Source organism: Microcaecilia unicolor, chromosome 7 (genome assembly GCF_901765095.1).
Source record: "Microcaecilia unicolor chromosome 7, aMicUni1.1, whole genome shotgun sequence".
Lineage (NCBI taxonomy): Eukaryota > Metazoa > Chordata > Amphibia > Gymnophiona > Siphonopidae > Microcaecilia > Microcaecilia unicolor.
This window is the reverse complement of record NC_044037.1, coordinates 96,336,952-96,363,955: the sequence shown is the minus strand read 5'-3', so window position 1 is coordinate 96,363,955 and position 27,004 is coordinate 96,336,952. Positions and strand designations below refer to the sequence as shown.

Sequence of the window (27,004 nt, the reverse complement as noted above, 5' to 3'; positions counted from 1 at the left end):
GGAATTAGGCAGTGCCCGAGGGCCCAGTGCCTCCTCCCCACGTGTCTGACATCTCTCTGTCCCTGGGTCCATCACTCCCCTGCTCTCCTTCACCCACCCCCCATTTACTTCAAAAGTCCTTTCTATGTACTGGGCCCTAGCTGTTTGCCACTGACTGGAATCTTCTCTCTGCCTTGGCCCATCCCTTTCTGATGTAAATTCCTGCTTCTGCAAGGATGGGCCGTGGCAGAGAGGTTCTAGTCAGCGGTAGACAGCCAAGGCCCTGTATGGAAAAAGGACTTTTGAGGTAAATAGGGGGGGGGGGGGTGGTGGTGAGAGAGGGGACTGCCAGATCTGGGGATGGGAGGGGGGTGAGATAGGGGGAGTGCCGGACCTGGGGTGAGTGAGATATGTGGGACCCAGGAGAAGAGGGGGAGGGATGTGGGGACACAGGGGTAGATCCTCTTGTTGCCTGGGAGCCCAGATCTCTGTCAGTCCTCCCCTGACCTCCTCAGGGGGGAAAGGAGAGGGGAGGGGAGGCTATGAGGGCATCATGATTCTACCAGGTTGCTAACAGGACCACTGCCTTTGCAATTTATGTGCTCTATTATAGAATAAAGGGGATCCGCGCCTAATAATGATGTGAGAATTTAAACCAGGGTTTACTTGGGTGTAAATCCTCATGTCTAAAGTTAGGCACTGATCATGATCCTAAGCGTATTCTATAAATGGCACCTACCTTTCAATCAAACATATAAAGAGGAATCCAATAAAATTTATATGGAAATATGATGTTTGATTTTAACAGAATATTTCTAAAAAGCAAGGAAAAGACCTGAAAATGCCCGACCGCTTACTTTCAGTTTTTGGCGGCTTTAACTGGGGGCGTGGTGTTCATCACTGGTCATAAAAACCTTGCTTGGAAAGAATTATTTTAACTTTTAATTTATTTCCAAATTTATTTCCAAAAAGATTTTAACAATTTTGCTCTTTTTTACAAAAAAGTTTTTTTTTAAATATATTGACAATATCAATGCTAACTTCAACATTTATTTAGTTCATAAAAACCTTCACTAATTCTCATGAAGTGCTATAAAGCAGCTTTATAAAGATAAAGTCGAGCACTTATCTGTTGCCCGACGGTGGCCCCATCCATTTTGCTTGTAGGCTTTTTCAAGGGCTGTGCTTCGACAGAGAAAGCATTGAGAAAATTTTTTCCTCTCTTTTGATCTGATCTTGGCTTAGTGCTGCTTTTCTCAATGCTTTCTCTGTTGAAGCACAGCCCTTGAAAAAGCCTACAAGCGAAACGGGGCCACCGTCGGGCAACAGATAAGTGCTCGACTTTACTTTATCTCTATAAAGCTGCTTTATAGCACTTCATGAGTGGCCCAGTGTCAGGGTATGTCCCTCTTGAGACCTGCTCCAAAATAACATTGATGGCACTTGGTAACGGCATCAAAATAACATTGATGATGCCTAGCAGTAGTCTTGTGGTACTGCTAGGGGTCAACCTTCCATACGAGGGCAAACGACCCTTATATGGCAGGTTGGACCTTAGCGGTAGTACTGATAGAATACTCAAGGAGACGACTGATAAAGGTTAGGATTTACACCTGCTGTTCCCCGTGATGTCAGAGGTAATAAACATGTACATCTCTGCTTCACCATTACCCTGTCTCAAAAGTCCACAACATGCTCCCTTCCCACATCCATACTTTACAGCTATATACATGTAAAAACTGGCTTTTTGATAACTGCATATTCTATGAGTTTGCTATTTACCAATACCAGTACAAACATGCCTCTTACATACCGCTCAATCCCCCAAAATGGGTTCTGCGCGGTTTACAACATAGTGCAACTGGATTAACATACAAACAAAAGTTAATACAGCATTGCAAGAAAATAAACATCTTAAAAACTTTAAAAACTATAAATGCTTTAAGTTTCTTGAAAACCATAATAACTCAACTCTGTTCTAATACTTGAGTGAAGAGAATTCCAAAAAGAAATTGCCAAAAAAGGAGAAAGAGAATTTGCCAATCCTGGAAAACCGTACTCCCTTAATAACAGGAGGGTGGAGAACAAGTTGATTTTGCAGATGAGAAGAAAATCTGAAACGAGGAGTGCTCACTAAGGCCCCCTTTTACTAAGGCACGTTCACGGTTTTAGTGCACGCTAAAATTGTGGTCGCGCTAAATGTTAGCGACACTAATGTATTCCTATGGGCATCTCTAACATTTAGTGTGCCCACAATGTTAGCGCGTGCTAAAAACGGGAGCGCGCCTTAGTAAAAGGGGCCTAAATTTGCCCCTAATTCAGACCCTATAGCATAAATAGCCTAAAATGTTAAACAGGCTACCTTAAATAAAATTGTTCTCCCCAAGGGTCTCACTTACAGGTTCCTGCAACCAGTAGAGATTCACAATCACAGGCCATCTCCTTGGCCTTCCTTCTGCCACATCCTGCCCTCTCTACTGCAACTTCCTGTTTTACTAACATGCACTAATGGATTTTGTGTGAGCTAAAAAAATATGAGTTTGTGTTAAGTGCCATGCAGCCCATAGGTATACAATGGGCTGCATGGCATTTAGCATACACAAATCATTAGCAAACTTCAGTAAAAGGACCCATAGGTGGCAACTGTATAAGTGAGTTCCTTCTGTTAGGTATCCTGATGCTGGGCAGGGACCACCTAGTCTATATCGGCATCTGAAAGTGTAATCCAGCCATCACAATAACTGGCTAATGCAGAGTTAACGTGGGGCCACTTACGGCCTCCTAGATAAGTGGTCCCACATTAACTCTGAGCAGGTACTGCACATTAATGGAAATGTTAATGCACAACCTGCAATGAAAATAGTGGAAACACCCCAAAAAGATGCCATGTAAAATGTGCAGCTACATTTTAGTAAAGGGGCTGCCCTAGGGTTTTATTTACTATTTTACCAAAATACTTTATACATTGATAGAATTTTCATTCAACCTTTTGTTTAAAAGGGGGATCAGAAATTGAAAGAAAAAAAATTGCATGAAATGATCATCTATAAAAATTTGATGTTTTGTGATTAGATTGTAGGAAGAAATACATGGAAAAAATAAAAGAGGCGTATCAAATGATGAAAAGTGGAGATGCCCAGCAAGGAGAGAGCCTGTACCTCAACACAGCTTACACAGAGCCACTGATCATTGGAAAGCATCGCTGTCCAAATGAGAAGAAAGAAGAGATCTCTGCTATTGGAAGGAAACATCTAGAAGTCATGAATGAAAGATACAGCTTGAAATACTTTCCTACTAGTGTTGAGATGTTCTTTGAAGCTGATTCCAAAGGCCTTTTGCCTCGGACTGTGGTGGTACAAGGCCCCGCAGGGATTGGGAAGACCTTCTTGATATGTAAAATCATGCTAGACTGGGCATCTGAGAAACTATACCAGAAAAAGTTTAACTTTGTTTTCCATCTCAGCTGCAGAGACATGAACATCATGGAGGCAGAAATGAGTCTCTTAGATCTCATTATAAATAAGTGCCCAGACGCTAGTACTTTAGTTCAAGAAATTTTAGGGGAGTCCGAAAAACTCCTTTTTCTAATTGATGGTTTTGATGAGCTAAAATATTCCCTAAATGTACCAGGTACTAAAATACACAGTGATCCCTGTGAGAAGACCACAGTGGAGAACATTTTAAATGGTTTGCTTCTGAAAAAGCTCCTTCCTAAATCATATCTCATCATTACCACTAGACCTGCTGCCCTGGAAAAACTGCAACTCTTTTTAAAGGCACCTCGTTTCACAGAAATTATGGGATTTGATGAAACTGGAAGAAAAGAATATTTCAACCTATTTTTTGCAAACAAAAATAAAGCCGAACAAGCCTATAGCTATGTGTTTGAAAATGAGATTGTGTACACCATATGTTTCATCCCAGCCGTGTGTTGGACTATTTGCACCATGATAAAAGAGCAGTTTGAGAAAGGGGAAGACATTATGAGTTCCTCGAAGACCATCACATCACTGTTTTACTCTATTATAGTTAGTATGTTAAAGCATCATTCTAGGACTACAGAGCTCACTGTTGGAAGTTGTCTGAGAAACCTTTGCTCCTTGGCACAGGAAGGAATCCTGGAGAAGAAATTCCTCTTCAAGGAGGAAGATCTTGAAAGACACCATCTGAGGGTGTGTGATGGTGTAGCTCTGTTTTTAAACAAAACAGTCTTTCAGAGAGGCATCACCTGTCAGAACCTCTTCGACTTCAGTCACTTAAGATTCCAGCAGTTTTTTGCTGCATTATACTACATCTTGGACAATGATCAAGAAGAAATGGGAAGCTTGGTGGGGCAAAGGAAAGATGTTGCAAGCCTGCTGAGAATGAGTAGAGAAAACAAGGAAAAACAAACAAAGCTCACGGTCAGGTTTCTCTTTGGTCTGTTAAATGAAAAAACAAGGCCTTTGACAGAGAGCTATTTCCAATGCAAAATATTTTCTCCTGCGATAAAGAGAGATTTAGAGACATCAGTGAAGGTTGCAGCTAGGAAGAAATATGGTACAGAGGGTTATGACCTGCTAAACTGGCTCCATTGCTTGTTTGAGATTCAAGATGAAGAGTTTGTGAAGTCAGCAATGAAGCACTTGAAAAACATCGACTTGTCCTTCCTGACCTTTACATTCAGAGACTGTGGCATACTCGCATACTGCTTACAGAAAAGTGCAAGGAAACATGCTGTTGACCTAACAAAATGTCGCATTTTATGTGCTCAGATACCTATTCTTAAACCCGGAATACCAAATTGTTCTTCTCTTGAGTAAGTATGGATTTTAACCCCGCTGCTCTTTACACAGGTGTACAGTAGGCAGAGCACAGTATCCCATGTAACCCTAGCTCCTACTGTTATATAATATCCTGATTAACATGGACAGTGAGCCAGTCTGTCTGGACAACAGACGGGCAATCCTGTATTCTAGGAGATAAATATTCAGCCAGTGACAGTGAGCATTTTGCTGACCACAGCTGACGTTATTCCCGAACATTCAATGCAGTGGCGTACCAAGGGGGGGGGGGGGGGGGTGGGGGTGGTCCGCCCCGGGTGCACGCCGCTGGGGGGGTGCCGCGCGCCAGTCAGCTTCGTTTGTTTCCATGCTCCCTCTGCCCCGGAACAGGTTACTTCCTGTTCCGGGGCAGAGGGAGCATGGAAACAAACGAAGCTGAGCGGCGCGTGGCACCCCACCAGCGGCGTGCACCCAGGGGGGGTCTTTCGCCGGTGTGGGGAGGTGTTCTTTCGCTGGGGGGGTGGGGTCGCGCTACACGGGGGGGGGGGGGGGCGCATCGGCGATCCGCCCCGGGTGTCAGCCCCCCTAGGAACGCCACTGATTCAATGGTAGGCCATGTCTGAGCTTTGACATTGAATATCCGGTTTATGCAGCATTGGCTTGCACATGGCTGGTTAAGTCGATATTCAGAACTTAAACAGACATAGGTTAACACATAAAGAGAGGACTGTGTTTTATGTGATCTCATTTATGCGGTTACCCTGGCTAGTTAAGTGCTGAATATCGGCCAAGTGCCAACTCCACCCCCAAAATAGCCAATTTTTACTTAGGCACTAAACCCCAGATTCTATATATGGTGACTAAAATTGGGCCTGCAATTTTGGCCATGTGCCCAATTTCACATACAACTTAATTGTTTAACAAGGCAATCAGAGCAGATAATTGGCCACTAACAAGCAATTATTGGCACAAACTGGCACTAATTAGAATTTACGCAAACAACTTTCTAAGCGTATTCTGTAAAGTGGTACCACAAAAAGGGGAGTGGCCATGGGAGGGGCATGGGCAGGTCATGAGTGTTCCTAAAAACTACGCACACTGTTACAGAATATGCCCGATCCGCTTCTAACTTAGGTACGGGCATTTACACCAGGTTTTAGTTGGTGCAATGGTCGTGCATAAATTTAAGTTGTGGGGATGGGTGCTACATGTATCCTATAATCCTAACTTTAGGGAAGGTTTATAGGCTAGCACTAAGTGCATTTTTTGTGCGCCCTGTATAGAATTCCCCCAACTGCTGGTTTTCAGTGGTGATAACTGGTTAAATGCTACTGAAAATTAGCAGATAGTCCCGAGTAAGCGATTTAACCAGCCACTGGCCATTTCCAGCTAGTTAAATTGTTTTGAATATCAACCAGTTGGTATCTGCATTTACGCACCCCCTTGTCTGGAATACTAGCACTTATGCACAGAAGTGTACACTTACACATGAAAATGCAGTAGAGTGTCTATGCACGATATGTAATGATGTGCTTAATGTAGATAGAATGTAAATGCAAGGGAGCATACACAGAGGCAGAGCCTGGGTAGGACATGGGTTGGGCTCCTACTTATGTGTATAACTTACAGAATATTGTAAGTTTATACACATCCCTGCTGCATTTAGGCACCTGCACTTATGCCAGATCTACAACTAGTGTATCTGCAATTATGTAAATACTAGTAAAAAAGGCCCGTTTCCGAAACCAATGAAACGGGCGCTAGCATGTGGCTTTTTTTTTGTGTGTGTGTGTGTATGTGTCACAGAGTTATTTTGTGTGTGTGTGTGAGGGTGTGGTGTGTGTGCAGGTTGTTGATGTGTGTCTTTTTTTGTTTTGTTTTTTGCTTGGGGGTTGGGGGATGTGCTGTGCTGTGCTGGCAAAGTGGGTTGGATTAGTGTGTGGCTTTGAGGGTGTGTTTCTGTTGTATTGTGTGTGTGTGGTTTTGTCTGTCAAGGAGGTTTGTGGAGGGGGGTCTTTCTGTTGTGAAATGTAAATGTGGTTGTAGGGGGGTCAGCCTTTGCTGAGTGTTGGTTTTTTTTTTCCAGGTTTTTTTTTTTGTGTTGTGCTGAGGCAGCAGTGTTGTTTTAGATGGGCGGAAGGTAGAGGAGCACGTTCTTTGTCGGTATTTTTTGGCTGTTTCAGGGCTGCTGTAGGGGAATGCTGGAAGAGAAATATGCTGTTGGAAGCAGCGCCATCTTTTTCCATTGGGCTGGGGTTCTGGGCATCCTGGAGGTGGGTGACGGCTTGCCTGAGGACGGGGATGGTTGTTTTAAGTTGGCGGAAGGGAGAAGAGCACGGTCTCGGGCCGTCGGGGGGTGATCCGGTATGTTTGGTCCATTTCAGGCTGGCTGCAGGGGAATGCTGGAACATTTATGTGCTGCAGGAATCAGCGCCGTCTTTTTCCAGGTGCTCGGGGAATCCCCGAGGTGGGAGACAGCTTGCCTGAGGCTGGGGATGGTTGGGCACGTCCTTGGCCGCTTCGGCAAAAGGGGAAGAGGAAGAGGGTGGAGAGTTACCTGCAGCCGCCTGAGAAACCATGTATTCTTTATTTGTTTTGTATTATTAGTTTGCATTTCTGTTGAAGAAAGAGTGGATGCCTTTCGAATGATGGAGGTGTTGCGTTGGTGTGCGGTTGTTTCGTTAGTTTGGCAGCCAGTCTTCAGCGATTCCTAGGCAGGGAAGGAGTACTCCTCCCCCTTCCTTGGTCGCTGTTTGCTGCTGGCTGGGTCGCGGGTAATCCTTCCAGCTGGGCCGCAGCTTGTCCTGTTCGCCCACGTCCCAGATGGTGATGGGCACGTTGTTTTCCGGCTCCTCCGACTCCATGTCAAGCGATCCCAAATATAGTCTGTGCTATAGGCCCTCTGGCACTCTTCAGTACTGGCATTAGGCATTTAAAAATTTCTCCCCCCCCCCCCCCCGGTCTATTTTTGCACATACCCACAGCAGGAATATTCTTCTCTCGTTCCAACGGTGGTTCTGTGCTCTCCGTGCTGCACAGATAATGAGCCATTCTGCTGGGGAATGCTCCTCCCTTATTGTCACGTAGTTTCCCTTGATTGGTCAGTCTTACGTTGCCTAGTGTTGCCTGGGAACGGTGTTGTGATGGTCCTTTGTGTTTCAGAATGTTGAGGGTGTTTTTTCTGATTGGTCTGTCATGCGAGGGTGGGGCAGAGAGACATGGTCAGTGTTGTGGCTTCACCACCATGAATCCATGAACCCTTCAGGGAGTGACTGAGTGACTTCAGAACGTTGTCTTCAGAACGTTGAGGGTGAGTTTTATTATAGTAGATTAGGCGCACCCACATTCCATTATAGAATGGGCTCCTACTGTGCCACCTAAATGGGGGCAGGGTGCCTCAGGGGTGGGCCTTGGCCCACCCAGTTTGGGCTCAGGCCCACCCAGCAGCAGTGCACCCCTGGGCCCTGTCAGCACCAGTGTGTGTGTGTGTGTGGAGGGGGGAGCAGACTGGGCTCCATTGCTAGCTCTTTTCAATGGGGTTCGCAGCAGCGTCAGCAATTCCCACAAGCTACCTTCTGCTAACCTGGAAGCCTCCCCTCTGCCGCATGCTGCCCCTCTCTGTTGCAATTTCTTGTTTGTGTCTGGGTGGGATGCGGCAGAGAGGAGGCTTACGGGTTTCTGGCAGACAGTGCGTGGGAATTGCTGCTGCTGCTATGGACCCATAGAAGAGAGGAGAAAGATGCTGCAGGTTGTGGAGGGAGAGGGAAGGAGAGATGCTACACAGGAGGGTGAGGAGAGGGGTGAGAGATACTACACGGGGGAGAGGAGCAAGAGATGCCGCACGAGAGAGGAGGAGAGGGGCAAGAGATGCTGCACAGGGGGAGGGGTTGAGATGCTGCATTGGGGAAGGGGCGAGAGATACTGTACGGGGAGAGAGGAGTGAAAAGTGCTGCATGGGCTGGGAGAGGGGCAAGAGAGGGAAAATTATTGGATATGGAGGGTAGGAAGGGATAGATGCGGCAAAGGGGTAGAGAGGGGCAAGAAAGGGAAAAATCTTGTATATGGAGTGGAAGGGAGGGAGAAATGCTGCATGGAGGGGGAGGGAGAGGGGCAAGAAATATGGAGGGGAGGGGTGAGAGAAGAAGAAATGTTGGACATAGGTGTGAAGGGGAGGAAGAGATGGTGCATGGGGGTGGAGGGGAGGAAGGGAAAGATGCGACAAAGGGGTAGAGAGGGGCAAGAAAGGGAGAAATCTTGTATATAGAGGTAAAGGTGGAGGGAAGGGAGAAATGCTGCATGCAGGGGGAGAGGGGTGAGAGAGGGAGAAATATTGCTCATAGAGGTGAAGGTGAGGAAGAGATGGTGCATGGGGGAGAGAGGGAGAAATGTTGGACATGAAAGTAGAGGAGAGGAAGGGGAAAATGCTGCATGGGGAGAGGAAGAGATAGATGTTGGCCCTATGGGCACAAGGGAGGGAATCAAGAGAGATGATGGACAGTGAAGAGAGGCAGAAATGTTGGACATGGCAGAGGAAGGAAGAGAATGCTACATGGAAGGGAGGGGGAAGAGAGATGTTGGATCTGGGGTACAAGGGGGGAGAGAGAGAGATGGTGGACAATGGAAGAGAGGGGGGAGATGTAGGACATGGGGTTGGATGACAGGCAGGGAAAGATGCACAAGAGGTGGAGAGAGGGAGATGTTGGATCCAGGAGCAGATGAGAGTGATGGAGAAATGCCGGAGAATGGGAGTGAGGGAAGAGAAAGGAGAAATGCTGGACCATGGGGAACAGGGCAGGAAGGAAGAGTGAAGGGATAGGGAGATGTGAGGCTATGAGGGTGGGGAGGGAAGAAAGAGGGAGCAGATGCTGGGCTAGAAGGGTGGAAGGAGGAAGATGCTGGGAATGGTGGAACCATGTGGAAGAGGCCAGGAGGTGTGGCAAGGAAATAGATGAGAGTATAGTGACTACACAGGGTAGAAATATGGTAATGGGGAGTAAATTAAAGGGAATGGAAGGCTGGGGAAGGAGTGAGATGGGGAGTGGGAGAGCTAGTGGATGACAGAAGAAAATGAAAATCTGATAGGTATCTGCAAAGTAAAAAGGAGGAGAAAGGTGAGAAAAAGGGTGAAATTTGAGACAAAAGAAAGAGAAGAAAGAGCTAAAAAGGAATGATCAATATGTCAGAGGTAGGTGTAGTGAGGGAATAGACAGCAAAGAGGAGAAAAGACAAATGGACAGCAACCGCTTGAAGGAGAAGTAGTAGTCAACATGGGCATAGCTACGGGTGGGCCTGGGTGGGCCCATCCAGCCAGTTTTGTTTCAAGCCCACCCAGAGGTGCTACACCCCAGCCAAAACATCCCCTCTCTTCCTTCCCTCCAACCTCCCGCTTGTCCAGAGTAGCACCTCTTTCCTTCCCTCCACCCTTGCATATCCAGCGCCTCTCAACCCTCCCGCAGGTCCAGCACTTCCACATCTTACCCTCCCCTGCCCCTGCCATGGAAGCGCTTGCACTTTAATCCTATCATGCCGCCGGGCAGGAACTCCACACAGTGCGTTGGGGCCTTCCCTATACTGCATCTCACCCACTGATGCAACTTCCTGTTTACACAGGCTGGGCGGGATGCGGCAGAGAGAAGGCTCCGATGCAGCACTGTGTGGAGTTTCTGCTGGGCGGTGATGATAGCATGAAGTGCACTGCAAGCATTGCGGCAGGGATGGGATGGGGTGAGGGTAAGGAAGACACGGAGATGGCTGTGCCAGAACTGTGGGAAGGGAGAGAGGTGCTGGACATGGGAGTTGGTGGGGAGGGAAGAGGCGCTGGACATACATGCAGGCGGGAGGTTGGCGGGAAGGGAGAGAGGTGCTGGGCATGTAAGGAGGTGCTGGAGGAAAGGGGTAGAGATGTGGAACTGCGAGGGAAGGGAAGGGAAGGGAAGGGAAGGGAGAGAGGTGCTGGATATGTAGGGGGAGGGAAGGGAGAGAGTTGCTGGATATATGGGTGGGAGGGAAGAGAGAGAGAGGTGCTGGATATATGGGTGGGAGGGAAGGGGGAGAGGTGCTGGACATGCAAGGGGGTTGGAGCGAAGGGAGAGAGGTGCTGGATACGTAGGGGGAGGGAAGTGCGAGAGGTGCTGGGTGAGAGGGTGGGAGGGAAGGGAGAGAGGTGCTGAATATGTGGGGGGGGGGGGCAGGCAGGAAGGGGGAGAGGTGCTGGGCATACAAGGGTGGCTGGAGCAAAGGGAGATAGATGCTGGATATGCAGGGGAGGGCTGGAGGGAAGGGGGAAGAGATGTGGACCTGCAAGGGGGGCTGGAATGAAGGGAGGTGCTGGACCTATGGGAGGGGGAGGGGTTTGGGTTAGAGGGTAGGGAGAGTGATGTTGGACCAAGGAGGTAAAAGAAGAGGGGGTCAAATGCTGAACCCATAGTGGGAGAATGAACCAGATGCATAAGGGGGAGGGAAGAGAGAAGGAGAGGCGCTGGTTGGGTTGGGGCCAGAGAGGGACACATTGGTGTGGGGGAGGGAGAAAGGGGACCTAGAGAGGTATAGAGAAACAGAAGGGAGATGATGGGTGGGAGCATGGGGACAAAGACACAGGTGAGATGCTGTATTGGGATGGCATATGGGCACAGAGGGGCAATGCCTGACACGGGGATGGAGAGGGAGATATAGGAATAGAGATACAATGGACATGGGGGGGGGGGGGGGTGGATATGGGAATAGAGATACAATGGACACAGAAGGGAGATACCAGACAAGGGGGAGAACAGGAACACAGAAGGGAGATGCTGGGCATGGGGTACATGGGGACACAAAGGAATGATGGTGAATGTGGGGATATGAACACAGTGGAGATGCTGGACAAGGAAATGTGTGGACACAGAGATGGGAGATGGATGGTGGAGATGGAGACAGAAGAAATGTCATATGGACAGGAAAGACAGAGGGAAGCAGAAACCAGAGACTGGGACCAATATGATTTGAAAAATAAAATGACCAGACAACAAAAAGGTACAAAAATATTTTTATTTTCTATTTTGTGATTAGAATATGACTGGGGAAGAAATCTGGGAGAGGACCCCAAAGCCCATTACCAGGCTGCACCTTCTTCAGCTTCTGGTAGGCTTGGGGCTCTCTCTGGCCAGAAAGCCAAGCACATTGCCCTAGTTGCACCCCCCCCCCCCTCAAACACCATCCCTGGCATGTGCTATCTTTATATTTTGCACAGGAGGAAATGCCTTTCTTGTTTCTCTAATGTTGTACTACATGCAAGGTCTGGCTTCTCGGAGTTTCAGTTTCATTTATATTTATATAGTTTGTGTATTTGGCATTTGTGTTTGTGTGTGTGACCCTGAGGTATTCTGTCACCATGAAGTTTCTATGTAGCATTCTGTAGTAATTTGGCTTGTTCAGATGTATCGATATAATTGTATCGATATTTTAGAGTCCCACTAATAGGTAGGATCCTTGTTTTGGAAGTTAGAGCTGGCATTGTAGATTTGCTCTAGATTGAGTTACTTTTTGTTTACAGTTTTTTTTAATTACTTTGTAATATGTCTATTATGAGATTACCAAAATTTCTTTGTATGGTGAGTTTTGTGAGGAAATGTCCTTGCTCTGTTCTGCATCCATTGTTGGTGGAAGTCCAGGAGGTTCTCTCGATGCGGAATGTATTTGGCTTCAATACCATATGTGTGTTGGAGGACTGTAGCTCAATGAGGGCTGAAGAAGAGTGTAATCTCTTGTACTTCCCTTAGCTCTCAACTGGCCACTGAAGCCTGCACTGCAACCCTCATTGAAGTAATTGGGACAACTTCCCTATGAGCATAGGAGCGAACGTTTCAAAATGATTGGGGGTGCTGAAATTTTTTTTTTACAGGTGGTGCATTCCCCTCCTCCCCTCCCTCTGCTCCCTCCGAGTTCCAGGCCCCCTCCCTCCCAGTTCCAGGCCCCCTCCCTCCCTCTCCTCCGAGTTCCAGGCCCCCTCCCTCTGCTCCGTGTTCCAGGCCCCCCTCTCCTCCGAGTGCCAGTCCGACCCCAGCCCAACCTCTTCTCCCACAACAGTCCTCTGCCTGCCCCTCGCCTTCCTGCGTGCCTCCCAGAATTTAAAAGCAGTGAAAGGCGAGCAGGCTCGGTGCTTCAGCCTTTCCTTCTCTCTTAGTTCTGCCTCTGGTCTCGAGCGCCGGGAGCCCGAGGTAAGATGACTTTTAAATTCTGGACAGCATGCAGGAAGGCGAGGGGCAGGCAGAGGACTGTTGAGGGAGAAGAGGGTGGGCAGGTCGGGCTGGCTGGGAACTTCCGTTCCGGCGGGTCTAATATTGGGGGTGCTCAAGCACCCACAGCACCCACGGAGTCGGCGCCTATGCCTATGAGGAAAGGCTAAAGTGGCTAGGGCTCTTCCACTTGGAGAAAAGGCGGCTAAGGGGAGATATGATAGAGATCTATAAAATAATGAGTGGAGTTGAATGGGTAGATGTGAAGTGTCTGTTTACACTTCCCAAAAATACTAGGACTAGGGGGGCATGCGATGAAGCTACAAAGTAGTAAATTTAAAACGAACCAGAGAAACTTTTTCTTCATGCAACGTGTAATTCAACTCTGGAATTCATTGCCAGAGAATGTGGTAAAGGCGGTTAGATTAGCAGAGTTTTAAAAAGGTTTGGACGGCTTCCTAAAGGAAAAGTCTATAGACCATTATTAAATTGGACTTGGGGAAAATCCACTATTTCTGGGATAAGCAGTATAAAATGTTTTGTACTTTTTTGGAATCTTGCCAGGTATTTGTGACCTGGATTGGCCACTGTTGGAAACAGGATGCTGGGCTTGATGGACCTTTGGTCTGTCCCAGTATGGCAATACTTATGTACTTATGAGTATGGTAGAGGTAGAGCATGGGGTGGGGTACGGACAAAGCATGGGTGCATTAGGTGACTGGTTTTTTTTCTCTTTCAAAAAGTTGGCAACTCTATTGCCCACCCATCCAATCTGTTGGCCCACCCAAAAATTGCCTTCAGGCTATGCCACTGGACAGAGAATTAGTAGGCAACAGATAGGAAACTGGAACCAACATAATGGAAAAATAGAATGTCCAGACAAGAAAGGTAGAAAAAAAGCATTGCATTTTGAATGCTTTAAATGGAATGTTAGCTGTGGAACATGTGCATAGCAATGTCTTTGCATTGTGTTCAGTAGAAAAGGAAATGTTTGAGTTGTATCCACCCTGTCAACTGCTGTGTTGTCTGTCTGCTGTGGACCAGCAATGTCCGGGGCTGGTGTTATGGTGTTAGCTGACCCTTTGTTTTTCTCATACGGGGTTATAGTGTTTCTAATTACATCTGCTAAAGATATGTCCTCAGCTCCTTGTGGCCTTTCCACCACTGGCAGTGCAGTCACAGAGCTAGAAGGTGATATACTGCCTTTTGGAGGTTTTTGCAACTACATTCAAAGTTTACATATATTCAGGTACTTATTTTGTACCAGGGGCGATGGAGGGTTAAGTGACTTGCCCAGAGTCACAAGGAGCTGCAGTGGGAATTGAACTCAGTTCCCCAGGATTAAAGTCCACCTCACTAACCAGTAGGCTAGTCCCTCCACTCCACTAGTTATTATATGACATAAAATGGGTCAATTACCTAGAACCCAGTTCTAAGAGATGAGCCTCCTTCCCCTCCCAAGCCTCTTTTCTGGTATAGCAAATAAAGGAATTAAAAAAAAAAAGCCTCTCTTTTACTTCCTATTGTCTTGCCAATGTCTGCAGTGGGTGGAGTAATGTCGCCATCTGCAGGCCATTTCCAGCCATTTCAGCCAAGCCGTAGAGCATTTTTTTTTGACTCACATCTCATCTCATCTCCCAAGCATGCTTATAATGACCCCATTTGTACATGCTTTGCATTCAGTTTTATGTAGGTGGGGATGCCATTTACATTTTTATTAGTATTATTAAAATTATTTTATTTTCTGTCTGGGCTCTCATTATAGCCTCTCAAATGTGGAAATGGCTGGCTGTGTACCCTAAGGAAAAATGGCATCTCTGAGTAAAATGGTGGAATCCCGCTTCTTTATATTACACTTCTCGCTACACACATCGCCTCAGCACTCGTGCCCAGTATGAAATCACACGTTCTGCCACAGGAGCTCTGCCTCGGCCCCTGACTACTGTGCACCTCATTTTCGTGTCATGGACTTATGCAGTGGGCTATGTGGCTGACTTTGGAGACATGGCCGGAAGGCTGCTGCACCCATATGTTGACCCCTCCTCTGCAGTGTTCTGGCAGAAAGGTGGGTGGGAGGCACCCAAAAGCAGAAGGAAAGTGCTAAGTGGGAAAGGCGTAGTGGCCGCCGTTGAACAGTGACAACGCAATCGGCTGCCTGTACCACCATTGCAATAGCCTGATGCTCCTGCCCTGCTTTGCTACCCTTCATGCCACTAACCCTGCAAAACCCAGGGGGGGGGGGCAACTGTCCGCTGGAGCGTGCATTTTGCTCCCGGTGCCACTAACTTCACGACTGTCCAACAATTGTTCCTGCACAGCGATCATTACTGCCATCACTGAGCCTGCCCAGTTGCGCCCCCCCCCAAGGGCCTGCACCTCCCATGGGCGTACACCATTATGTTTCCAGACCTCAAACCTTTTTTAATTAGCCCGTCACCGTGGCTTCTGGTGGTGCTGTCTCCTCATGTGGCAGCCACTGACCACCCTACTGATGCACCCTCTCCCATACTGTCAGTCAGCCTTACCCCATGGATGAAAATCACCACACGAAAAAAAGGCCTGTTGCAAAAACCACCCATTTGTGGACAGTCCCATCTTATCGTGGGCTGCCTTATTCTTTATGGCAGAAAAACAAACGCGCAGATCCCGCCCCCGACACCCCCCCTTGTGATTTGGATGTGCTACTGATGAAATGCATAGAAAAAGTCTAAAAAAATAGGTTTCAAAAATAGCAATTTGGACATTTTGTTTAGACAATTTCCAAATGCCTCTTTGTGCTGTTTTTTTGGATGTTTTTCTGTTTCGAAAATGAGCCCTACAATCAGGTTGCACTTGCTGTAGATTCCCTTTTTCAGGCCTTTCTGAATAAGTTTCAGTATTTAGAGTCTCAAAGAGCCAGGATGCCTTTAGTGACTGAATATTCCATTTTTTCATAAGATGTATTCAGGAAAATCTGACATTTATACTTCGCTAAATGGAAGTATAAACCTACGAGACTGAATCAGTCCTTAAGGGGTCCATTTAAATATTTATTTATTTATTTGTTACATTTGTATCCCACATTTTCCCACCTATTTGTAGGCTCAATGTGACTTACATAGTACCGGAGACGCGTTTGTGTAAACAAATACAAAGTGATATTGTGGTTAGATAAAGTTCATGTGACACAGCCACATTATGGAATCGTATGCCAATATTGCTATGCTCACATTAGCCCTCTCCTCAAATCACTTCACTGGCTCCCTATCCGTTTCTGCATTCAATTCAAACTTCTCTTACTGACCTATAAGTGTTATTCACTCTGCTGCTCCCCAGTACCTCTCCACTCTTGTCTCTCCCTACACCCCCCCCTCGGGCACTCCGTTCTGTTGACAAATCTCTCTTGTCTGTCCCCTTCTCCTCTACTGCTAATTCCAGACTCCGTTCCTTCTATCTTGCTGCACCACACGCCTGGAATAAACTTCCTGAGCATATACGTCTAGCCCCGTCTTTGACCGTTTTCAAGTTCAAGCTAAAAGCCCACCTCTTCGACGCTGCTTTTGAGTCCTAACCACTGCTCACTTGCCTGTACCTTTTTTTATCCCCTCTTTAATTCCCCATACCTCTTAGTTGTTCTGTCTGTTACCTGTCTTATTTAGATTGTAAGCTCTTTGAGCAGGGACTGTCTTTATGTGTATGGTGTACAGCGCTGCGTATGCCTTGTAGAGCTATAGAAGTGATAAGCAGTAGTAGTAGTATGCATGCACTAATCACTAGAGATGCACATATATTCCTATGGGCGTCTCTAGAGTTTAGCGTAAATGCTAGCGCACCTTTTTAAAAGGACCCATCAGTGAATAGAGAATAGTATGGTTGTTCTTCACTGTCTTTCGGCCAAGGCACTATTTTTTGCAATAGTCAGATAACTCTGTATACCATCCTGTAAACTGACTTTTACAGAGTCTCCAGTGTCATGCTGATTCCTCTATAGTCAAGGAAAATGTAATTGGCTTTCACTGTCCTGATATAAGGAAGAAGTTTGTGGCCTTCGAAAGCTAGTGAAAAAATATATTAAGTTAGTCAAATAAAAAAGGTATCATCTTTTTTTTTTAAATTTCTATTTATCAAACTAAATACTAAACAACAGTTGTGTCTTTAAATTAATTTACTCCATTTTTTTTTTGTAGGCTGGGAAGCAACAAATTGGGAAACTCTGGAGTTAAACTTCTCTGTGAAATTTTGATGAATTCAGGTTGCAAATTGCGAACCCTAAGGTAAGCAAGCTGGTGGTCAATATTAGTACTACAAAGGTAGGGATTAAAAAGAAGTCTACAGTAAAGGTTATGGGGGAGATTCTGTATATGGCCTAAAAAATCAGCACTGAAATCAGTGCTGACCAAGCGTATTCTATAATCAGGCAGCGTTTATAGAATATGCTTAGTTGATATCCCAGAGCCTAAAACTATGCACATCCATTTACACCAGTGGAGATACGTAAATCCTGGCGCTTAGATGTAGGCGAACTGGACCGTATTCTATAATCTGGTGCGGTAAAAAGGGTCTCAACGTGCGGCAAAACTGACCCCCTCCGCTAGCGCAGGGCCCTTTTTTTTTTTTACTGTAGCTTAGTAAAAGGGCCCCATAGTGAATGAATGTGACAATTGTGTATACAATCAGGCTAATTTTCGAAAGGGATCGCCGACGATCTTCCGACACAAATCGGGAGATCGCCGGCGATCTCCTGATCCCGGCCAAATCGGTATTATCGAAAGCTGATTTTGGCGAGCCCCAACTGCTTTTTCGTCGCAGCGCTGGCCAACCTTCAAGGGGGCGTGTTGGTAGGGTAGCGAAGGTGGGACGGGGGCTTGGGTACGGGATGACTGGCTTCACCTTATAATGAAAAAAAAAAATGGCTGGCTCGAACGAGCATTTCGCCGGCCGGACTTGGTCCATTTATTTTTAGGACCAAGTCTGAAAAAAGTGCCCCAACTGACCAGATGACCACCGGAGGGAAGCGAAGATCACCTCCCATTACTCCCCCAGTGGTCACCAACCCCCTCCAACCGAAAAAAAAAAAACTAAAACTTTTTTGGCCAGCCTGTATGCCAGCCTGAAATGTCATACCCAGCTCCTTGACAGCAGTATGCAGGTCCCTGGAGCAGTTTTTAGTGGGTGGAGTGCACTTCAGGCAGGTGGACCCAGGCCCATCCCCCCCTACCTGTTCAACTTGTGGTGGTTAATGTTGAGCCCTCCTGCACCCCTTAGGGCTATGGTAATGGTGTAGAGTTGTGCGGAGTGGGTTTTGTGGGGGATTTGGAGGGCTAAATAACCAAGGTAAGGGTGCTATGCACCTGGAAGCTATTTTTTTAAATGCCCCCTAGGGTGCCCGGTTGGTGTCCTGGCATGTGAGGGGGGCCAGTGCACTACAAAAGCTGGCTCCTCCCACACCCAAATGCCTTGCATTTCGCCGGGTTTGAGATGGTTGGGCCCGGTTTCCATTATGGCTGAAAAATGAAGCCAGCCATCTCATATAAACCTGGCGATCCTGTTCTAAACCCGGCGAGCGATTTGGCTGGTGCCAAACGTATTTTGAAAATACGCTTGGCCTCACCTCGTCATGGAGCTGGCCCCGAAGATGGCCGGCCATTGATTTGGCCGGCGCCATTCGATTATGCCCCTCAATGTTACAATTAATTTGCAGATTAAGTGCACCCTATCCAGCAGAGAAGAGACGGCTGAGGGGAGACATGATAGAGGTATATAAAATAATGAGTGGAGTGGAACAGGTGGATGTGAAGCGTCTGTTCACACTTTCCAAAAATACTAGGGCTAGGGGGCATGCGATGAAACTACAGTGTAGTAAATGTAAAACAAATAGGAGAAACATTTTCTTCACCCAATGCATAATTAAACTCTGGAATTCGTTGCCGGAGAATGTAGTGAAGGCGGTTGGCTTGGCAGAGTTTAAAAAGGGGTTGGACGGTTTCCTAAAGGACAATTCCATAGACCGCTACTAAATGGACTTGGAAAAAATCCACAATTTCGGGAATAACACGTATAAAGTGTTTGTACGTTTGGGTAGCTTGCCAGGTGCCCTTGACCTGGATTGGCTGCTGTCGGGGACAGGATGCTGGGCTCGATAGACCTTTGATCTTTTCCCAGTATGGCATTACTTATGTACTTATATAAATTCTACAGTGTATATGGTGACTAAAGATACGCATGCAATTATGGCTGCATGGCCAAATTGTGCATGTAACTTAATTGATTAACAAGCCAATCAGTGCCAATAATTGGACCCTAACAAGCAATTAAAGGTACTAATTGGAAATAATTAGAATTTATGCGCACTACATGTTAAGCACGTTGTGTAAAGTGGTGTGTATAAATGCTACCATGTGGATCTCAAAAGGGGGCGTGGTCATGGAAGGAGCATGGGTGGGTCATGACTGTTCCTAAAATGTATGAGCAGTGTTATAGAATACACCTGCTCCGCACATAAGTTAGGCATGGGAATTTACACCAAGTTTTACTTGGTGTAAATGGCTGCTACTTTATTTAGATGGGAGTAATCTATAAACTGTACCTAGCTTTAGGCACTGTTTATAGAATACACCTAGGTGTATTTTTTTCAGCGCCAATTTTTTAGGCATCATATATAGAAGAATCTAGCCCTATACATGTGTTCCTTCAAAATCACTCTGCATGTGTTGCAGTTATTTATGATTTGGTTTTCACCAATTTTTTGTATATATCATCAATTTATGATGGATAATCACTGAACATTTTTTTATATTCTTTATGCCTTTTTTGCATTGTGACTGTCCTGTTTTTTTAAAATATATTTTAATTGTGTATATTCTTTGACTAGACTCCTGACGCAGGCGCTTGATGCCGAAACATGGTCCATGTCGGGTCTATTAATAAAGGACTCTCGACTGTCCCATGCTTGAATGGCCCTTGGTGCTTCTTTATATCTATGCACCCTGTTATAAAATTATCCTCCGCAAGGCAGAATGACTGTCACAAAATTGCCTATTTGATATATAAGTAAATTTACTTGCACACACCTGTATACCTTAAGTTTTACCAATTACTTAAGTAGGAGGCTCATTTTCAAAGCACACAGATATCTCAAAATGGCCCAAAACCCATCCATCTGCCAAAAATTCTAAATTACGATTTTGGAATAACAGAATTTGGACGTCCTGCACTGCAGTTTGTCCATATTGCAAGGGGGCATGTTGTGGGTGTGCCTTGGGTGGGACTAGGAAGGGCCCAAAATTGGGATGTCCAACAGTGATAATTGAGCGGGAAGAAACATCCAAATCTAAAAAGGACATTTTTATTTACACCTGTTTCAGTCTCATCTAGGGTACAAAAAGGAGCTCTGATTGACCACTGGAGCAGTGGTGTAGCTGGGGGGGGGGGGGGGGGGGGGGGGTGCCAGGCCCAAACGGATTTCCACCGGCGCCTACTTTTTATTCAATGTGTTGCATTTAAAATGCGTGCCAGCACCGGCAGAGGTCCGCTCTCGCTCCCCTGGCACCTTCAACCTGGCTCTGCTTCTGTACTGGAGGGATTAAGGCATGACCCCTCATGAATCCCCCAGTGGTTGCTGTCCCCCTCCCTCTCTCCTGAAAATGAAACCAAAAGGAATATTGGGCTCTATGACATCATCAGGTATTATGGGCATTCTGAACAAAGCAGAAAGCAAGCCTAATTAATAGCCTAGTGGTCAGTCAATGCAGTGCACTATAAACCAGCGGACTTAGGTTCAGTTCCCACTTCAGCCCTCATACTTTTTTTCCCCTTTAAATTGTGAGCCTTCCAGAAACAGACGTATACCTACTCTACTTGAATTTTATGATACTTGCACACCTGAAGGCTATTGAGATTTGTACAGTCAGGAACAGTAGGTAATATTCTATTCCTAGAGGACTCAGTATTCAAAATAAGTGTTGTTGGGGGTTATGGACCTGGGTGTCATGGTTTACAGTCGACTACACTGACCGCTAGGCTGCCCCTCTGCTCTGCAAGGACATCTGTGTGGCCGTTTCTGAAAACAAATGCTGCTAGACAAATGCCCTTGTCCCTGTTTTTTTGGTGTCCATAATTTGGACATTTCAGTTTGTTAAGTGGCTGTTCATTTTGGACATTCTCGCATATTTTCAAACAGGAAAACCCAATGTATTGCCTGTTCAAAAATGGCTGTGAAATGGACATTTTTTTGGGATGTTATGAGCAAGATGTCCTTTCAAAAATGTCCCTCTATGTGTTCCTGAGAGTGGATTTGGGGAGGAGTTTGCACTTACATGCATATCAAGGTTCAAGGTTTTCTTATTTGATATACCGCTTGTTAGACGAAACATCCAGATGGTTTACAATAAAATAATAAGGTAATAAAACACACACAAACAAAAGAAAAAGGAATCTATTAAAAACAGAAAAGAGGAAGTGAGACAAAAAGAATTAAAAAGAGGTAACACTTCGCCAAAGAGTCCCACATGCATATGTTTAAAAATTTAAGGACATGCTTGCAATTTGCGCATCCGAAAGAAAAATTATGAATGTAAGCATAGAATTTTCCTGGGATAATTTTCAAAGTGGAAATGCATTTGTATGTGTATACATTTGCCCACTGAATCTACTCTTTATTTAAAATGCCAGACTGAGAAAGGAACGCTTAATCCTTCAGATGATAAACACTTTCCTTGTAATCCTTATATGTTTGCCTTTGCCATTTTAATGTTGTGTGCAATGCATAAGGAGGTTCCTTGTTACATTCAGTCTTTAGTAGCTCCTCGGATTGCGTCTAGGTCTTTGCGTTTTCTAATATTGAGCTGTTGATTGTTCCTCCTGTCTGTTCTGCCCATTTGATTGTTAGAAAAGATTGTGCATTGTCTGTTGCTGGTCCTCAACTGAGGAATTCATTAGTCTTGTCCCTTCAAATGGAGAGAGACTTTCTTGCATTTTGTCTTGCTTTTCCTAACTGTGGTTTGTGTTTATTTTATTGATTTATGTAGCCATTCTTGTAAAATGCTTGAGTCAAATATATTTTTGGTTTAACGGGTTATCAATGGTGTAAATGAATAAAACAAATAATCATTCTTTCTGAAACACATTACATTATGACTGCATTGTACTTCTTGATTAAGACATTTGACCTCATTCCTCTCTTTCTCTAGCCTTGAGGAGAACTATCTCACAGATGAATGCACCAAAGACCTATGTACCACCCTCCATGCAATGCAGACTCTAGAAACACTGTCATTAGCAAACAACTCTTTCAAAGATATATCCATTGGACCCTTTATCCAGCTGATAGAATCCTGCACCAAGCTGTCTCTCATATAGTGAGTTCTTATTACAATACTTGTTGCTTTGAAATCCAAATGTCAATAATTCATGTAAAAATAAAACAGAAGGGCCTAGTACAGAGAGAAAATTCATACGTAGTAATGACAAAGGCAAAGATTAGGCAAAGGGCTAAATGCTGTAGATAAAGAGAATATGGTTAGTAGTAGAGACTGTCACAAAATGCCTAGCCACCTTTCTGGGGTTACCCCATGGCCACTTAGAGGGTCTATCCCCAGCACAGCTCAGGTCCACCTGCACCTGCCGCTTGTGCTCTACTCTGGCACCCTCCTCCCACCGACTGGGTCACAACCGCCTCTGGGCAAATCTCTCACCCTCAAATTATCCACAGTGATTTCTAACTTACTGGAGCCACACTCCCAATGGTTCCACTAACCACCAGGATTCTTTATCAATCCAGACAGGCAGAGTCAACAAACTAAATATTGTTTATTGTCAGAACTTGAACAGTAAAACAGAAAAAGTGCAATCAGTAAAACAATAACAGGTAACTGAAATATAGATCAATTATAACACTAACTAAACATTTGTTTACTTTCTAAAAAGTACCTGGGGAGATCAGGAAATATGCTGCTCACAGATGATCAAATATAACTGATCACAAAGCCTCAGCAAAGAGATCTGTCTCTCTCTTCTTCCGGGCTAAGACTGGGAAAAAAGCCAGTAAAATCCAAATAAAAATGACCTCCTGGGCCAGTCAGAGCCCAGAACAACAATCTTTGAAAGTATACTGCAGACTGCTTTTTCAAAAGGCTTAAACAAAGAAAAACAGCTTTGGCTCTGCAGCAGCTTCAAAACATAAACATGCACCACCTACTGGCCAAATTAGAGTAGTACACTTCAGGAAATAATTAATACAAGTTACAGTCTTAAACCCACTGTTTTGTCACAGAGACAGAGTACAATATTGTTAGAGTCACCAGTCTTCTACAATTTTGCACCCATTGAAAGAGCAACAGAATCCGGCCCTAACCGCACACTTAGTTTTTTGCCACAGAATTGCTACAAGAGACTGGGGTCTGGGTTGCATAGTGGCTATGCTTAGGTTAGATTTGCACATTGTTAAGTTTGAGTTTTCTTTTACTGTTATACCTTGGTTCGATGTTGGACTGCGGTATTTTGGCTTAATCTCTGTGTCACTAGTATTTTGTTGATTAGATTTGTTACTATATTGTTTAATATTTTATGTAAATATTTTAGAATATTATTTTGTAAACTGTATTGAGTATAAAAATTCAGGAAGATGGGATGGAAAACTAACAAATGAAATGAAAAGAAAATGTGGAGTATTTGTGTGAATGAGGAAATGGGAGAGAGTGAGAGGAATCAGTGGGAGCATGGGTATTCATGACAAGATTGGAGAGAATGGGAAGTTGTGGGGAAGGGGAGGAAAGGGGACTGCAACTCCCATAGATTTCGGGAAGGGGAGAGGTTTTTGGAGAAGGAGGGAAAAGAGGATTGGAAGGCCCCAAGTGCAGAGGAGGTGGATGATGATTGGTTAATGGATACTAATCAGGTGGAGGGGAGTCAGCTGGTAGAACCTGGAGGGGAAGATTTTATGGGATGGGCGCCTGAGAACAGGGGTGGAGGGAGCTGTGGAGAACTTATGGACACTTCAGCTCTAGCCCAGACTCCAAGAGGAGGTAAATTGCAAGCTGTGGCAGCTGCCTTTTTTTCCCAACTCAAAGGCCTTTGGAAGAGCATGTGGGAGCGGCTCACAGCAGTAAGGGGGGGGGAGAAGCAATAAGGGAATATGGAGACTGATGTCATGTTGAAACTGTGAAGGACTGAATGTTTGAGTTTTGAACACACCAGAAGATACACCCTCTCAGGAGAAACTGGTGCAACTTATCGTTTATTTTGGTTTTTTGTATTGGAGCTATTGAACCTGTGCATTGGTGAACTTTTGTGTTTTGGACACCAATAAATCTTCTTATACCCTGGAAAGTGCAACCATGAAGGTACAATCTTGTAATGTTTGAGGGAGCTCTGGGACAAGGCTGGAGGAGTCTCTCTCTCTCTCTCTCTCTCTCTCTCTCTGGAGGCATGTGTGAGCTGGAGCGTGGTGGATGTGTGTTTCCCAGAGAGGCATGTGTGAGCTGGAGTGTGGTGGATGTATATTTCTGGGAGGGATGAGCGGTGAGTTAAGCAGGAGCAGCCTGGGCCTACCATTGGAAGGGGGACCTGGTGACACCACATGCATACTTTTTAAGCAAGAATGCAGTTGTATTTTATAAATGCTCTTTTCTATGTGTAAACCAAGCAGAAAAAGCTTTAAAAAATGTCCCCCTTAAAAGAGGCCTCATTGAGAATAATGGATGTTGCATTAAATAATGTCTATTAAATTTCATTAACATATTTTAATACGTTAACACAGGTTAGTAATCTAGCCCTAAGTATGCTTAGGTAACCAATGCATAATGGAGGCAATTTTCAAAGGGACCTCTATGTGAAATGCCCCTTTAAAAACTGCCAAGGGGCCTTCTGGCAGGAAAAGTATTTGAGGGACATTTTTGATAAGTCATCCAAGTCTGAATTGGGGTATTTTGCTCATTACATTAAAAAAAAACATCCATCAAAGAGCCATTATCGAACAGGAAAAATGTTTGGGTTTCCCTTTCGAAAATGGCTCAAAGATGGACTTTTTTTTTCCCACAGAAGGTATGTAAAAGAAAGAGTCATTTTCCAAACTGAAACATTAAAATTAGAGATTTTATGCTATTCTTAATTCTATTGTAATTAAACGGGATTTGTCCCATTTTAATTTTAGCTGTGATATGCCTTGAGCCGTATTCTGGATTTTTTAAAGGTGTGGGGCCCCTTTTATCAAGCCACACTAGCGGTCCCTGATGAAGTCCATTCACTTGAATGGGCTTTGTCTGCATTGCCACATGGGAACCACTAGCACGGCTTGATAAAAGAGGCCTGTAATTATTCCATATTTGAGGCTGAAAGTTTGCGGAATTATGCAGTTGATATTCCTCTTTCGTATGGTATTAATAAGTCTCACACACACACACACACACACACACACACACACACACACACACACACACACACACACACACACACACTTTTGGTACCTTTTCACTCGATGGATCACATTTGTATTATCACCTCAGCATATTAAAACCTCACCAGCCTGTGGACCTGCATGGACTGGGATTGGATATTTCTGCTGTATAGTTCATAAGTGATACACTACAGAAAATAGCAATGTACAGTAGACAGAATGTATGCAGATAAAATTATTTCTTCTCATTTCTTCCTCATAGTACAGTAGTCTCAGTGTCTCTTTACTGTCTTGCAGTTTATTAGACAATCAATTCAGTAAACGTGGAGAAGACCAACTGAGACAATTATCAGAGAAGCTGGAAAAACTTGGCCGTGTCATACTGTTAATGTGAAAGCAACTCCCCAGCATGATAATTTTCAACTGGAAACAAATGCAACATGAAAAGAAAAGCACATGGCTGCTAAATTCAATAGAGCAGTTCCTTGTTATACAAGGCAGTGGAATAAACAGTTCACTGGTGAAGAGCTCTCAAATGCCTTTGTGGGCTGGTATGTCTGTATGTGCTCATATGCGCACGTTTTAGTGCATGTGTGTTTGTATATTGGGTCTGTGCATGCCTCCATATATGTGTGTGTGTACAAGTAGACATGCAGTGCTGGGTACTGGAGGAGGAGCCTAGTGGTTAGTACAGCAGGCTTTGATCCTGGGGAACTGGGTTTGATTCCTACTACAGCTCCTTGTGACCCTGGGCAAGTTACTTAACCCTCCATTGTTCCAGGTACAAGTAAGTACCTGTATATACTATTAAACCACATTGAATGTAGTTGCAAAAACCACAGAAAGGCAGTATATCAAGTCCCTTTCCCTTACTAATATAGTACCAGTAATATATTACTTTTAAAAGTAATCAGTAACTGTGGTGATTACTTTTGTGCAAATGTAATGAAATGACTCTGATCATTATTGTTTTCACTAATACGTAATATAATATCTCATTACTTTATATAGTGGCAGTGATTTGACTTTTTATTTGTATTAAATAAGTAACTGGTAACTGTAATATATTACTTTTGCAAACTAACTTAGCCAACACTGTGGGTATGTTAAGAGTCTGTGTGTATAAATCTCTGTTTTAGTTCTCTGCATCTAGCATGGGAGAGGAGAGTAGAGGACAGTTTGAAAGTATATGACTGTGTTATTTTGAATCAGGGTGGGTTCATTTCTCTTCCATCTCCCACCACATACAGAAACTTCATTTCTACAGCACAAGTTGCCCCAGCTCACCACCATCTTCCTGTGGCTAGATTTGCCTTCCAGTGCTTTGCCCCATAGCCTTCCAATCGGTTGGATCTTACCCACAATCTCCACTGTAAATTATCCTGAAAATAGGCAGGGCAGGCACCAGGGGCGTAGCCAGACTTCGGCTGGAGGGGGGTCCAGAGCCCGAGGTGAGGGGGCACATTTTAGCCCCCCTGGTGCTGCCGCCCCCTGCCATTGCCGAAGCCCCCCCCCGCCATTGCTGACCCCGCCGCCACCGACACCACCAACTTTGCCCCCCCCTGCCGCCAACCCTCTCGACCCCCCTCCCGCTGCCAACTTGCCGTCGCCTACCTTTGCTGGCAGGGGACCCCAACCCCCACCAGCCAAGGTTCTCTTCTTCTCGCAAAAGGCTTCCT

The 27,004-nt window shown here is 45.2% G+C and overlaps 1 protein-coding gene across 1 annotated transcript; it reads left to right on the top strand.

The window, feature by feature from the left end:
- Positions 1-3,055: 3,055 nt before the first annotated feature.
- On the top strand, positions 3,056-26,009 carry LOC115474053 (NACHT, LRR and PYD domains-containing protein 12-like). Its single transcript, XM_030209351.1, has 4 exons — positions 3,056-4,777; positions 17,122-17,208; positions 22,123-22,290; positions 25,623-26,009. The coding sequence occupies exons 1-4, from the start codon at positions 3,069-3,071 to the stop codon at positions 25,717-25,719; spliced, it is 2,061 nt and encodes a 686-aa protein (XP_030065211.1). The 5' UTR covers positions 3,056-3,068; the 3' UTR covers positions 25,720-26,009.
- The last annotated feature ends 995 nt before the right edge of the window (positions 26,010-27,004 follow it).